Consider the following 14,313-nt stretch of genomic DNA (forward strand, 5'->3'; position numbering starts at 1 on the left):
GAAAGCATAAAAAAGAACCAGTCGGAAATGGATATACTAACTGAAATGAAGAATAAATTATAGGGAATCAACAGAGTAGATGAAATAGAGAATCAAATAAGAAATTTGGAGGCAGGGTAGCAGAAAACACCCAATCAGAACAGCAAAATTAAAAAGAATAAACAAATCAGGATAGTGTAAGTAACTTATGGGATAATTTCAAGGATACCAACATTTGCCTCATGGGGGTGCTGGAAGGAGAAGAGATAGAACAAGAAATGGAAAACCTATTTGAAAAAATGACAGAAAACTCCCCTAACCTGGTGAAGAAAATAAACATACAAGACCAGGAAGCACAGAGAATCCCAAACAAGATGAACCCAAGGAGTTCCACACCAAGACACATCATAATGAAAATGCCAAAGGTTAAAAATAGAGAATATTAAAAGTAGCAAGAAAAAAGCAGTTAGTTACCTACAAGGGTGTTCACATAAGACTGTCAGCTAATTTCTCAACTTTGTAAGTCAGAAGGAATTGGTAAGAAATATTCAAAGTGATGAAAAGCAAGGACCTACAACCAAGATTATTTTACCCAGCAAAGCTATCATTTAGAGTCAAAGGACAGCTAGTTTCCCAGACAAGAAAAGGTATTAGAGTTTATCACCATCAAACCAGTATTAAAATAAATGTTAAATGGTCTTCTTTAAGAAAAAAAATTAAACACATGAATTATAAAATGGCAATAAATACATATCTATCAACAATTACTTTTGATGCAAACGGATTAAATAATCCAACCAAAAGATATACAGTGACTGAATGGAAAACAAAACAAGACCCTTAAATATACTATCACTTCTGATTAAAAGACACACAGATTGAATGTAAAGGGAAGGAAAAAAGATATTTCATGAAAATGGAAACAAAGCTTATAAAACAAAGAAGGAGCAATCAATTCCACTTCTGGGTATTTACCCAAAGGAACCCAAAACACTAAAACAAAAAGACAAGTGCATCCACATGTTTTTTTGCAGCATTATTTACAACAGCTAAGATATGGAATCAACCTACGTGTCTATCAATAGATGAATGGATAAAGAAGAAGGGTGGGGGGACAATGGGAAATAAGGACACATTTGTAATACCTTAATCAATAAAGAAAAAAATAAGAATAGCTTTACACCTAAAAAAAAAAAAAGAAGTGATATATATAATGGAATATGACTCAACCATAAAAAAAGAATGAAATGTTGCCATCTGCAACAACATGGATGGACCTAGAGGGTATTGTGCTGAGTGAAATAAGTCAGACAAAGACAAATGACATATGCTTTCACTTATATGTGAAGAAGCAGAACAGAAACAGACTCATAGATACAGAGAACAGACTGATGGCTGTCAGATGGGAAGGGGGTTGGGGGACTGGGTGAAAAGGTGTAGGGATTTAGAAGTACAAATTGGTAGTTACTGAATAGTCATGGGGATGTAAGTACAGCATAGGGAATATAATCTCTCTATATAAAAAGCCAGCAATTGGACCGCTGTAACGACTGGAACGACTGGTCGCTATGACACCCACTGCGGCCAGTAAACTGGCTGATCAGGGGTTGGGGGCCTGCTGGCCAACCTCCCGCGGCCCCCCCCCCCCAGCTGGCCCCACCCCCGATTGGCCTCTCCCACCCTGATCGAGGATGGGGCAGCCGGCCAACCCCCCCCCCCACAGCCCTTTTGGCCCCCCCTCAGCTGGCCCCACTCCCATCAGCCTACCCATCCCCTGGGCAATCAGAACTCCAATATTTTTAAACCCGGTGTTGGAGAAATCAATTTGGCAATCAATTTGTCACTCTCTAGTGAGGGCTGAGTTCTTGGTTCTAGTTATTTCTGAGGCCCCTGTGCACCCCTGCCTTTCCTTTCACAATATGAAACTTTCCCTATAAACCCCTTTGTCTTGGTTTGGTTGCCTCAAATCCAGACACTGAGACTAGGATTTGGTTGCAGGTGCTCTATTTGGGTGCTGATCCCAGAGAACACAAGTGAGACAGGGAAAGGAGAAAGCTAATAAAGTGTAATAATGAGTAGGTTCCTGCTGTGGGCAACTGGGGCTCAGTACTGATGGGGCCTCCGGGACACTGTAGACTATATCTCAGGATCATTCCACCAGAGAACAGAGAGGTTTTATCATGGACTTTTATCCCCATTGACAGAGGTTTGTCCCTAGTGGTATCTGTTCCCAAACACTCATGGGTCCTGCCTACAGCCCGCCCAGGCAAAATGCCTTGGAGAAGGAGAGAGCACCAGTGCGGAGAAGCAGAGAGATTCAGGCTTTTGAGCTGTGAAGCTGGCAGTGTTCTGAGAACTGTTTACAGCTGCAGTAGAACTCAGGTGGGCAGAGGCAATTTTGGGACAGGTATGAATAGTGTTTGCCACACCTCCTCTTGGCTTAAACTAGTTCACGTTGCAGCTCACCTTAGTTCTTCCCACAGAGGCAGCCATGCCCATGTTGGGCCAGCCCAGCCTTACGTACAAGGCATTGCCACCAGGAGCACTTTCCTTGACAATGTGCAACACCAGTAGCTATTAAGGGATGGTTGGGGACAAAAGGACTGTGTCGAAATTTATGGGCTGAGTGTAGGGCAAGGAATCAGACATGGCTCATTATGATTGTTCGTCCATGGAGTGATGTCACCTATTGTCTGGTGAAGAGCTCTGAACATATAGGATTAGCCAACCATGTGGGGAAATATTAGGGTACTCATTAGATAATCTTCCCCAATATAAAAATAATTTACTTTTGGTGCCATATGATCTCAGAGCATACTATCTAAACAAAATTTTAAAGACACGATTATTTTATTTTATTATTTTTTCTTTAACTTTTTAAAAAATTTTATTGCTTAAAGTATTACAAAGGGTATTACATATGTGTCCTTCCCCCCCCCCCAGCCCTTGACAATCCCCTGGCCTCCCCTACCCCCCAGTGTCTTATGTCCATTGGTTATGCTTATATGCATGCATACAAGTCCTTCGGTTGATCTCTTACCCCCGTCCCTCCTGCCCCCCAACCCTCCCCGGCCTTCCCGCTGCAGTTTGACAATCTGTTTGAGGCAGCTCTGCCTCTTATCTATTATTGTTCATAAGTTTATAATGATCTTTATTATCCATAAATGAGTGAGATCATGTGGTATTTCTCCTTCATTGACTGGCTTATTTCACTTAGCATAATGCTCTCCAGTTCCATCCATACTGTTGCAAATGGTAAGAGTTCCTTCTTTTTTACAGCAGCATAGTATTCCATCGTGTAGATGTACCACAGTTTTCTAATCCATTCATCTACAGATGGGCACTTAGGCTGTTTCCAGATCTTAGCTATGGTGAATTGTGCTGCTATGATCATAGGGGTGCATATATCCTTTCTGATTGGTGTTTCTGGTTTCTTGGGGTATATTCCTAGAAGAGGGATCACAGGGTCAAATGGTAGTTCCATTTTTAGTTTTTTGAGGAAACTCCATACTGTCTTCCATAGTGGCTGCACAAGTCTGCATTCCCACCAGCAGTGCACGAGTGTTCCTTTTTCTCTGCATCCTCTCCAGCACTTGGCATTTGTTGATTTGTTGATGATATCCAGTCTGACAGGTGTGAGATGGTACCTCATTGTTGTTTTGATTTGCATCTCTCGGATGACTAGTGACTTTGAGCATGTTTTCATATGTCTCTTGGCTTTCTGAATGTCCTCTTTTGAAAGGTATCTATTTAGATCCTTTGCCCATTTTTTGATTGGATTTTTATCTTCCTTTTGTTAAGTTGTATGAGTTCCCTATAAATTTTGGAGATTAGGCCCTTATCAGATATGACATTGGCAAATATGTTTTCCCACGCAGTGGGTTTTCTTGTTGTTTTGTTGATGGTTTCTTTTGCTGTGCAGAAGCTTTTTATTTTGATGTAGTCCCATTTGTTCATTTTCTCTTTAGTTTCAAGTGCCCTAGGAGCTGTATCAGTGAAGAAATTGCTTCGGCATATGAAAAGACACGATTATTTTAAATAGCACATGAATAGAACTTAATGGTGAATCCCAAACTGAGATGAACCACAATTATCTACCGACCTCCTAAGCTATTGGAAAGCTGGTATTCTTTTTACCCACCTGAAAACAAGCCAATTGCTCCAATTTCAGCTGCAGGGAACAGAAACCTGACTTTCTCATACTAATTGGAACTTCTTTTCTTCACATGAGAGCACTGGTAGGAGATGGCTTCTGGTGAGAGTTCAGTGTTTGACCATGAGGTCAGGGACTCAAACATGGAGTCATTTTCATCCAATGGATGAATTATAAATGTGCCCACTCTGTCTAACCTTTCTTCTGAAGGGAAGTTCTATGTAAAAGAAATTTCAGAGATTGAAGAAGCAAAAAAAGAAAAATTAAGTAATGTTAAAAATAATAAGCCCAAGGGCCGCGCCCCCCCATAAAAATACCTCCGAAAACAAAAACTAAAATAAAATTAAGGAGCATGTCCCTTAGGATCTGGCAACGTTCTGTTTAATAAAGTGTTTTGCCTGCTGGCTGGCATGGCCAACCGTTTGAGCATCAACCTATGAGCCAGAGGGTCGTCGAGGTTTGATTTCCAGTCAGGGAACATTCCCAGGTTGCAGGCTCCATCCCCAGTGTGGGGCATGCAGGAAGCAGCTGATTGCTGATGTTTCTCTATTGTCAATGTTTCTATCTCTCTCTTCCTCTCTGAAATCAATAAAAATATATTTAACAAAAAGTGTTTTGCCTCATACCTGGCCCTGGCCTTTGTCATACTTAAAATCAATATTTCCTCTTTGTTTTATTTTGTCTGTTATCTCCTGTACTCTAAGGTCAAAGTCATTGCTACCAGTAGAGGCGGTAGAGCAGAGAGCAAGGACCTGGGGCCCTGGAACTACATGAGTCAGTTGATCTGTGACCATTTTTGACCTACAAAAAGGGTGATGTCTTATAGTTCAACGTAATATTATAATTATCATCATTTGGTGACCATTCATGGAGTGCTGATTATGAAATAACTTTAATAGGTCCTAAATGACCAAGCTAGGACTCAAATACTCTCAGATGTCTGTGCCCCTGCTGAAAAGCTGGGTGCCACATTGCCTCTCTCCTATTTTTATTGAACCCTCCTCATCTTCTGGCCTCCAGGTAATAAAGCTAAAGATAGAAACTTTTCCTACTTTTCAAACTTCACTGTGCCCCCTCAGAATACGTGAGAAAATGCAGCCAGCATCTCCTGGAAGATTAGGAGGGCAGTAAGATTCCGTAGCCACCTTCCGGCTGACATTTGAGCCCTGCTTTCAGCACGGTCAAGCCTTTCGGAGGCAGCCAGCGTATGGCTTGTATCAAACTCTATATTTAGGAAGAACAACTGTGAGCTATGACAGGAATTCTCTTTAACACTTAGCTTTAAACTGAGTTCCCCTCCAGCCCAGAGCCAGGAGCAGCTCTCAATCCCGGGTGAGGCACCGAGCACTTGAGCTATTTCAGCCACATGCAAAGCATCGGAATTGAGATCGCAGCTCAGAGGACACCAGGCATCCCTTTCACCTTCTAAGGAGCCTTGTACTCTTGCACCTGGCTGCTTGGGACTCTCCTTAGGCAGTAAACAAATACACAAAGCAGGTAAGCAGAAGGACGAAGCTCGAGCAACCTAGCATTCTGAAGGAGATTTCCTTGATACCTAACTTGAAGTGACTACTATAACTTTGTAGGCTTGTAACCAGTGGGTGTGTAGCTTCCTTGAAAATTCACTGCTCATGGGTGATATTGCTGCTTCTGTTTTATAAATTGTGTGTGTGTGTGTGTGTGTGTGTGTGTGTGTGTGTGTGTGTGAGAGAGAGAGAGAGAGAGAGAGAGAGAGATGTTGAAATAATATTGAACTAAAAGTAGTTTGTCTTGATAGTGACATTAAGAAAATTTCCACGGTCCAGGTTTGATGACTGTGATCCTGAATATTATGTCATTTTGATTCTTATGGCCAGGGTTACAGTCGGTCAGCTGCAGACTGATTTGGGCTGTAAGCCTAGAAATTATCAGAATTTGGGGCAGAGAAAAGCTAGCTCTTTGGTTTACCTAAATGCAAATTATTGCAAGAGTTGTTACACAGTTACAGTTGAAAATGCTTTTCTCATCTCCCTAAGCGCCAGGCTTGGGCCTCAATGACAGAATTCTATCAACGTATAGATCGATAAATACTCCAGACCCATCTTTGAAAGCCCCACGTTAGTCACAGTGTTTCCTGTACCCAGCAGGGTAGGGGTCAACACTCCTGTCTCTTCGTGGGCACCAGGTTCTGAAATGTGGGAACACTAAGTGCTTCTTTCCTCTCAGCATTATTTCAGGCAAAGTGAATAAGGAGTTAGTTCAGACAGCTGACCATCTTTCTACCCCCTTCTCCGAATTATTTTTAGCTGCGAGACAGAAGACAATTCCCTTTGGGATTTCACTTTTGCCATTTAATTGACCTTTTAAAAGAACAAACAAAATCCCTTCTTTGCAATATTGATTTACTTTCCTCTGAATCCACTCTTATTAAATTAGTGATATTAATGTTGACAAAATTTTAGTGAGAGCCTTGTTTAGAAGTCATATATTAGGTGCTACCCAATGAAAAACCAGCAGAGGTATTGTACATGACTTGGTATACAGACCATTAAAGGTTCCTCAATGCTTTGCAGAACTGCCAGGAAAACTCAACTGTGCTAAACTGGCAAGCATTTCCATTATAGTATATAGGCTTTGCAAAAGACAATACCCGCCTTGTCAAACTTTCCGTGTTTCCAAATTGTAGCCAGAACCAGGAGATACAATATCAGAGTGCTATAAAGAGTACCTCTTTGTATGAAAAGCAGTGGCCCCAGTGTGAGTGGAGTTGCGCATCTAAGGGAGAGCTTTCGTGTTTTTGGTCCCGGACAAGGCACGCAGCTAAAGAAGGAAGGTGTATTCTCCACTCTGCATCCCTAACAGAGGTGAGTGCAGGGCCAGGGAAACAGCCAGGGAACACTGTCTATTTTTATTCATCAGTGTGCTTTGCCCTGATTTCTCCGAGAATAATGAGGACAGCAGGAGCGGCTGCAGAACTGATTTACACAAATGGTATCTAGCCTGTTTGCAAGGAATTAGAGCTGGGATCTGACCAACTTTTCAGAGCTATCTCTATCGCAGGCATATATGTTAAGAAGAAATTTGCATGCAGATGAGATTATACCAGTTATGCAGGCGATAAGGCGCAAGGGATAGCCATCTGTTAAACTTAGAGGTCCACAAAATACAAATCAATACAGTTCAGTGAAAATGAAAACAAAACCAGCTTAATTTTTAAAAAATTCAATGCAGTATAAAATAGCATATTTATTACCTGACTTTTTTACATTTCAACCTGTTATTATAATCACATAAAGAAATTCCCAATTCCCACACTTCAAATCAAGACATTTTTAAAAGTTCCCAAGTGATATCAGTTAAAATTTAGTTGTATATGCATAAAGTATACTATCGGCTGAGATATTAAAGTCCTGTGCAAATTATTGCTTTGCATGACTTCTAATGGCTTTTGAAGAATAGAAACATTAAAAATTAAACTACCATGCTTTTCCTTTTGAAATTGAGCTGTGTCCTAGATCCAAAAATTAAAAATCCTTCATTGAGTCTTTGACATTGCAGGAAAGACAGCAACCTATTCGAAGCATATAGTAGAGCCAAATGCATTCCTGGTTGTTTAATTAGTTGTTGCTTTACCATTTTTTTTAACCAAATTGAAAATAATTCTACCTAGACCCTTATGCATGGAGGCTATCTCTCTAAATAACCAAACATTCAGGTGAAACTTAAAAAAAAAATCTCATTGTTTTCATGTGTGTGGCTCCAAAGACTATATAGTTGAATATACTAATTTTAGAGATTGAAAAATTATGTGATTATGTTGCTTCATATAATAGAGACTAAGACTTTGAAGATCTTAAAAAATGTAAGTTTTCCTAGAATTCTCAGATCTTTTGTTGCTAAAGCGGGGGTGGGTGGGGTGGGTGGGTGGGGGTATGTCTGGCCCACAGGCCATGTAAGGATGGCAAAATCAATTGGTTTGGCCCTGACAAGATAACTGCAGGTGGGATTCGAAATTGAATAAATATAGGAGCTTTTTCATAGCAACATACATTTATATTAAATAAATTACATTAGGCGAATGATGTTATAAATATCCAAATGGCCCTTGGCAGAAAGGAGGTTCCCTACCCCGCTCTCAAGTATTGAGGGGCATCACTACATCAATTCTTATGCTGTGCCTAAAGCTGTAGATTAGTATACTATAGTCCTAAAATGTCACTAGCTATAGGCAATGACAATAAAATAATAAATATTTGAGGTCAGATATTAGATGCTGACTTTATAGTTCACAAGGCATTTTCAGGAACATCATGTCATTTTGTTTGTTACCACAGCCTGTGAAACAGGTAAAATGTAAGGAAGTGGAAATGGACCCAGAGATTTTGGGTGACGTAGTGCAGGTTACCACAGGATTTGTGGCCAATGGCAACACTGCTCTCTGGGTGTGTTACCTCACCAGTTAGCACATACACTTACACCAATCAATAAAGTCAGTCAACCCATTATATAGTTTTGGTTTAAAAAGCAGCATGCTTTTAATTCACTGAGTTTTTAACTTTTTCACTTGGTTCCATTGACATTTAATAGACTAAGCGACAACAACACTGGTATAGAGCTGGGCTGTTTCCTGTCCCCCCTGGCCCATTAATCCATAGTGACCACTAAGCCATAGTCAGGTCCCAGGAGCTGAAAGAAAGCAAAACTCCTTTGGAAAGGAAGCTCTACTACGTCTTGGGGGTCTGACATGGTCATGTAAGTTCTATTTGCCTTCTGGGCTGTTTTGTTAAAAGGAAAGAGGTGAGGCTGGGCTTTGTACACACAGGGGGAGATGCGGCCTACTTCCTCAGGTCACTGAGCAGAACAGACACGTGCAGAGAGAGCATCACAGTAGTAAGAACGAAGTGCAGGCAATTTCTTTTTGGATGTTCAACAGAAAGGAGGCGCTCTCATTTGACTGACGCATAGCCCTGACAACAACTAATTCAGATCAAAAGTTCAGTTTCAAGCAGAAAGCTCCTGAGGCCCCAAACAAAGGTGTTTTATTCCCACAGCCTCTTTGCTTTGCTGCTCTTGGCAGGGGGGGCAGGAGGGCAGGGAAGGAGATGATAGCGCCTTTCAAGTTTCTGATAGCCTATCATTAGCATCAGGGCCGAGGCGTCTCAGCATTTCTGCTCCTGAATGATTTATCCGGAGCTCTCGTGTTCCCTCTCCCTGAGGCTTTAGGAAGGAGAGTCACTAAGTAACTTCGGAAACTGAGACTGAAAGAATATATGGCCAGTGAAAGGGGTGACTGCCCAGTTGAATAATGAGTTAAGTTCTAATTTATCAAGACCAAGAATCTGAATGCTGCCACCTCTAACAGTTTCTTACTTGTTTTTTTAGGGATAAGACTGCGTGAATATGTCGAAACAGCCAGTTTCCAATGTCAGAGCCATCCAGGTAAGTAGGCATATTTGTGTTTTAACATCAGCTCTGTGACTTCTAGCCTGTTTGCTTAATAAACCAGACTTTTTGCAGTGGTCTGACCCCGATGATTACCTTCAAGAAGAAAAGAAAGACTCATTTAAGGTACACTTGAGAAAGACTACAAGGTACAATGAAAGAGGAAGAAGCTATTTTTAATTGTGCTGAATTATAAGACAATAAAAGTTTATGAATGAGAATTAACTGTTCTACAAAAAATGTAGTGTGTATGTTTTTTGATGTGTAAGTTTTTGATAGGCTCATTGATAGAAATTAAGAAATTCAATTTCCATTTTAATATCCAATTGAGTTTGTTGAGCCATCCGTTTAAAATACATCTTTCTGTAAATAATAACCTTTTCTTATCAAGTGTTCTTCCCAAGGCTTGGGTATTTATCTTTTAAAGTACATATGCTATTATGTCTCAACAAGCCCTCCCAGCAAATGAATTCTTTGGTTGTTTCAACTGACAGTCACGCTCACAAAAAGGGGAGAGGGAAGCAGGCATTTGGGAACACAAATGCAATTATGAAGATAACATTCAATATTTGTTTTTACCAACTTGTTACTTCTCATAAGGGCTCTGTGTTTAACTCTCAAATGGCTCCCACATTGGGATGTTGACCACATGCTTTATTGTAGAATCCTATCTTTTCATCAGCATGGAACCATCTGTGCTTCCTCTAAAGGAACTTTCGGACATTTCTTTTCTGGGCTTTTAAAATTACATCTTTTTTTAAAATAAATATATTTTTATTGATTTCAGAGAGGAAGGGAGAGGGAGAGAGAGATAGAAACATCAATGATGAGAGTGAATCATGGATCGGCTGCCTCCTGCACGCCCCACACTGGGGATGGAGCCTGCAACCTGGGCATGTGCCCTGACTGGAATCAAACCTGGGACCCTTCAGTCCACAGACAGACGCTCTATCCACTGAGCCAAACCAGCTAGGGCTTTTATGGATTTTTTTTGAAGACTGCAGAGCATGTGACAGTTCCTGAATATTTTGGGTCTGATGACCATCACAGCAGAAACATACTCATAGGCGAGTGGCGTTACTTCGGAGGGGTGTGTGTGTGGCCAGGTTGTGGGGTAAGAAATCCTGGTGCACACTGATGGTAGAGGTGCGTTAATGGGCAGATCTTTACCTGTGGTGATTAATGCATAGCCTTAAATGGATGGACCTCTTAAGTGGCAACATCTACAACAACCTCTGGAAACGTGTCATAGAACAAACCACCAAGGAAGAGCGTATTGGCAAGGAAGGAGTCAACTTCACATGGCCACACTTGGCCCTCTGGTGTCCACCTAATGAGTCTGTGGCATAGTCCGACATTGGTAGTGCCATTTATTTTACCTCCCAGATCTGTGGCCTCCTTGGGCCTTTGAACCTTCTCTTCACCCAGTGTGCACGGCTGTTAATGGCATGGGCTCTGAAGCCAGATTACTGGGGTTTGAATCCCTAAGCCATTTTGTATGGGCGTGGGATCAAGGGAAAACAACTTTACCTCTGTGCCTTCATTTCCACATCTATAAAATGGGGATAATAATGGTACTCACCACCTAGGGCTATTCATACAAGATGCTTAAAATAGCAAAATAAGCCCTCATTAAGTGTCAAGCGTTATGATAATTATTTAGGAATGCTCTATGTTAAAGTGATGAGAGTCATGCAATTTGATTACTGCACTTGAAGCTCCCAAGGCACTAAACATAAATTTCCTTTTTATTTTGTAGGACACAAAAACATTGCCCTTTCAGGCTGCCTTTGCTTCTCTTCCTTTTAAAGCTGAAAGTGTGTTGATTTTTCTTCTTTAGTGCTTCCCTCAAATCGACACTGAAAATTCACCAGTGTTTTATCTAATAATTTTGACCTTGATATATTTTTAGCTTTGTAACATTTAAAAAAGTTGCTATTGACTGCTCTCAATAGCTGTTATTATACTGCATTTAAAAAAGTCCATCCACTCTACCATGAGTGGTTCCTTACGGATGTGGTATTGCCTCTCTCAATATATTTCATGCCACACAAAAACCCTAATTTAATGCACCTTCAAATAAAATATTATTTCTTGTGGTTAAAGAGGATCTGCACTATCTGATATTTTCCTATTTGTGCATTAACCTAAAGTAGGGTCCATTAAATAAAATGGGAAAATGGTTATGCTATACAAATGGCTTATAGTAGGGACATTATCTAGGGTACAGTGTTGTCTGGAACAAAGAGAAACTCCAGTGGATGAGGGAGCGCCCTGGTTGTGTAAATACCACTTAAAGATCTTAAATGTTCTATTCAACACACTCTAGTTGATTCTCCTTTTTATTAAGATCTTATCTCAAATTTAGTACGACTGTCATTTCCTGGGTGCATACTTTGTGCCAGGCACCATGCTAAGTGGAGGCTATGCAAAGATGAACTGATAGCTGATCCCTGTGTTGGAAGAGCTCATAGCTTCCACAAGTTACTAGCTGTGTGCTTTTGGGAAAGTTGTTTATTCTCTTTGTGCCTCGACTTCATCATTTGCCAAGTGGGAGGAAAATAACAGTACTGATCTCATAGGTTTGCTGTGAGTGTCAAATGAATTAATACATATAGATGCTTAGGCCAGTGCCTGGTTCATTATAATTGATTAATAACTATTACTCATTAATCATCATCATCATCATCATCATCATCATCATCATCATCAATCATCATCTAGTTCAACAGTTCCAAACGTGTGTTCCTTGGAAATCTAGTTTTATGGGATGTTATTATTTAAAGGGTTCCATGATAAAGTGTTTGGGAAACATTATGTTGAGCAGAGTTGAATAGGATCTTTACTGTGGAATTTCTCAGAGTGCACAACTTGCTAATGGCTTCGTAGGTTCCCAAGAAGGTGGTAATGTACAATGTTTTTAAAATATATTGGATCATTTTCATGAGTACTTGCAAGTTAGTATTTTGCAGGGCAAACTTCTGGAAATAATGACTTAGATCTTTATGTTGTCTGGATTGAATGAATCTTAGCCACTGTCAACCATACTTTTAACAGTCAGGCATTCAGGTAGCTGAATTACTTACTGCACCTATGTGCATCAGACAACATGGAGCCAAATGGTTATAAATCTCTGCCTGACCACTCACTCACTCTGTGACCTTAGTTTACCCTTTGGTAAAATGGGACAATCACACTATTTAGTAAGATTATTGTAGTAAATAAATAAAATAATGTATGATTTATAGCACACAAATTCCTTAAGAGATGGCTTTTGTAACTATCTAAGTAATGCAAGAATGGCCTTGCTTTCTCTTCAACTGGTTCTATCCGCTCCATGCTCTAGAATAAGAGGGAGGCCAGAACTAGAGCCACCCTTAGAGGAGATGTTCAGTTGTCTTTCACATATATACTGAAGAAGAGGTGGCCTTTGAATTGTAAGAGGATTGTATGTAAGCCTACATTTCTTTTCGGTTGCATTAATGAAATGTCATTTATGCCAAGGATATAAATATATCCCTAAGAAGTCAGTTGATCTTTTCATAGCCTAGAGGGGGCTATGTCTCCAAAGCAGCTGATAAAAATCTATACCAGATGTGGGTAAATATTTGCTCCAAAAAACCCCCCAAAAAACAGAAAGTAAATATTTCGGGATTTGTAGATCATTGGGTCTCTGTTCCAACTGCTCAACTCTCCCATTATAGCACAAAAGCAGCCATAGGGAACACATAAATGAATGGGTGTGGCTGTGCGCCAATGAAACTTTATTTACAAAAACAGGTGGCAGGTTGGATTTGGCCCACGGGCTGTAGTTTGCTGACCCTGGTTCTGTACGCTCCAGGCTGACTGTTATAAACTCCATTGTTGATGGGAATGGATTTGCAACCAAGGTAACGCCAGCACACCAGGCATAGTGGATCTGATCCCTTCAGATGAAAGAATTTGACATGACAGGTGGTGGGGAAAGCTAGAGCTGCCAGGAAATCTAATGCCATCAGCGATCTGCTTGGTGAATTTCTCTAATGAGACCAGTAACACTGGCCACTGGCAGCACCTGCCTGTCTTTCCCCTTCCTCTTGAACAAACTTCATTTGAAAACCACCATGGGCCTTCCCAGGGCCTCAGGCCACCCAGAGCCAATGTTCTCTTGGTCGTCACTTGTCCTTTCTCTCCACCATTCATCAAAGTAAGCTGAGTATTATTTGCCCTCTCCCATCAGTTCTGAGAGCTTCATGGTTAAATGGAAAAGAGTCCTGTGCCCTAGTCTTAGCTCTGCTCTCTAACTTTACTCCCCTGGTCCTCATAGTCTGCAAAGGGAGAGTGTTTCAAGAAATGACCTCTAAGCCTCTGTCCAGCTTCTAATACTTTATGAACTTCTTGAGAATAACTTCCAAGGTTTATTATTAGAATGATAATAATAGTAACAGGTCCTTCAGGGTTTACTATGTACTTGGCACAGCGCAAATGGGATTTCTAAGGATTATAATGAAAGGTTTAGAGAAGTGAAAGAACTCATGGGATCAACAGCTTGTAAGTAGGACAGTCGGGACCCAAACTCAAATTTTTTCATCTGGAAGCCCATGTTTGTATCAACCCTGCAACACTGATTAGCCTCATTACTTACCATCCCCGCCTTGGCACGGAGAGTGAGGATAGAGGAGTCGGTGCAGACCATCTAAAGGATAATCATAAATACTAATGCTATTTGAAGGACAATGACCATTTTATGGATGCTGGGTCCTCCCTTTTAAAGAGTTCAA

At 40.7% G+C, this 14,313-nt stretch overlaps 1 protein-coding gene across 2 annotated transcripts in view; it reads left to right on the forward strand.

The window, feature by feature from the left end:
• The first annotated feature begins 5,382 nt into the window (after positions 1 to 5,382).
• The window catches only part of SMPX (small muscle protein X-linked), a 51,882-nt gene continuing 42,951 nt past the window's right edge, over positions 5,383 to 14,313 (forward strand). The window contains exons 1-2 of one of the 2 annotated variants that reach the window (XM_059679168.1): positions 5,383 to 5,629; positions 9,494 to 9,550. In XM_059679168.1, the coding sequence (XP_059535151.1) occupies positions 9,512 to 9,550 (39 nt within the window). In that variant the 5' untranslated portion in view covers positions 5,383 to 5,629; positions 9,494 to 9,511. Of the gene's footprint in view, positions 5,630 to 6,829; positions 6,976 to 9,493; positions 9,551 to 14,313 lie in introns of those variants that run through there. The other variant, XM_059679169.1, reaches the window with a different exon arrangement.

Source organism: Myotis daubentonii, chromosome X, assembly GCF_963259705.1.
Source record: "Myotis daubentonii chromosome X, mMyoDau2.1, whole genome shotgun sequence".
Lineage (NCBI taxonomy): Eukaryota > Metazoa > Chordata > Mammalia > Chiroptera > Vespertilionidae > Myotis > Myotis daubentonii.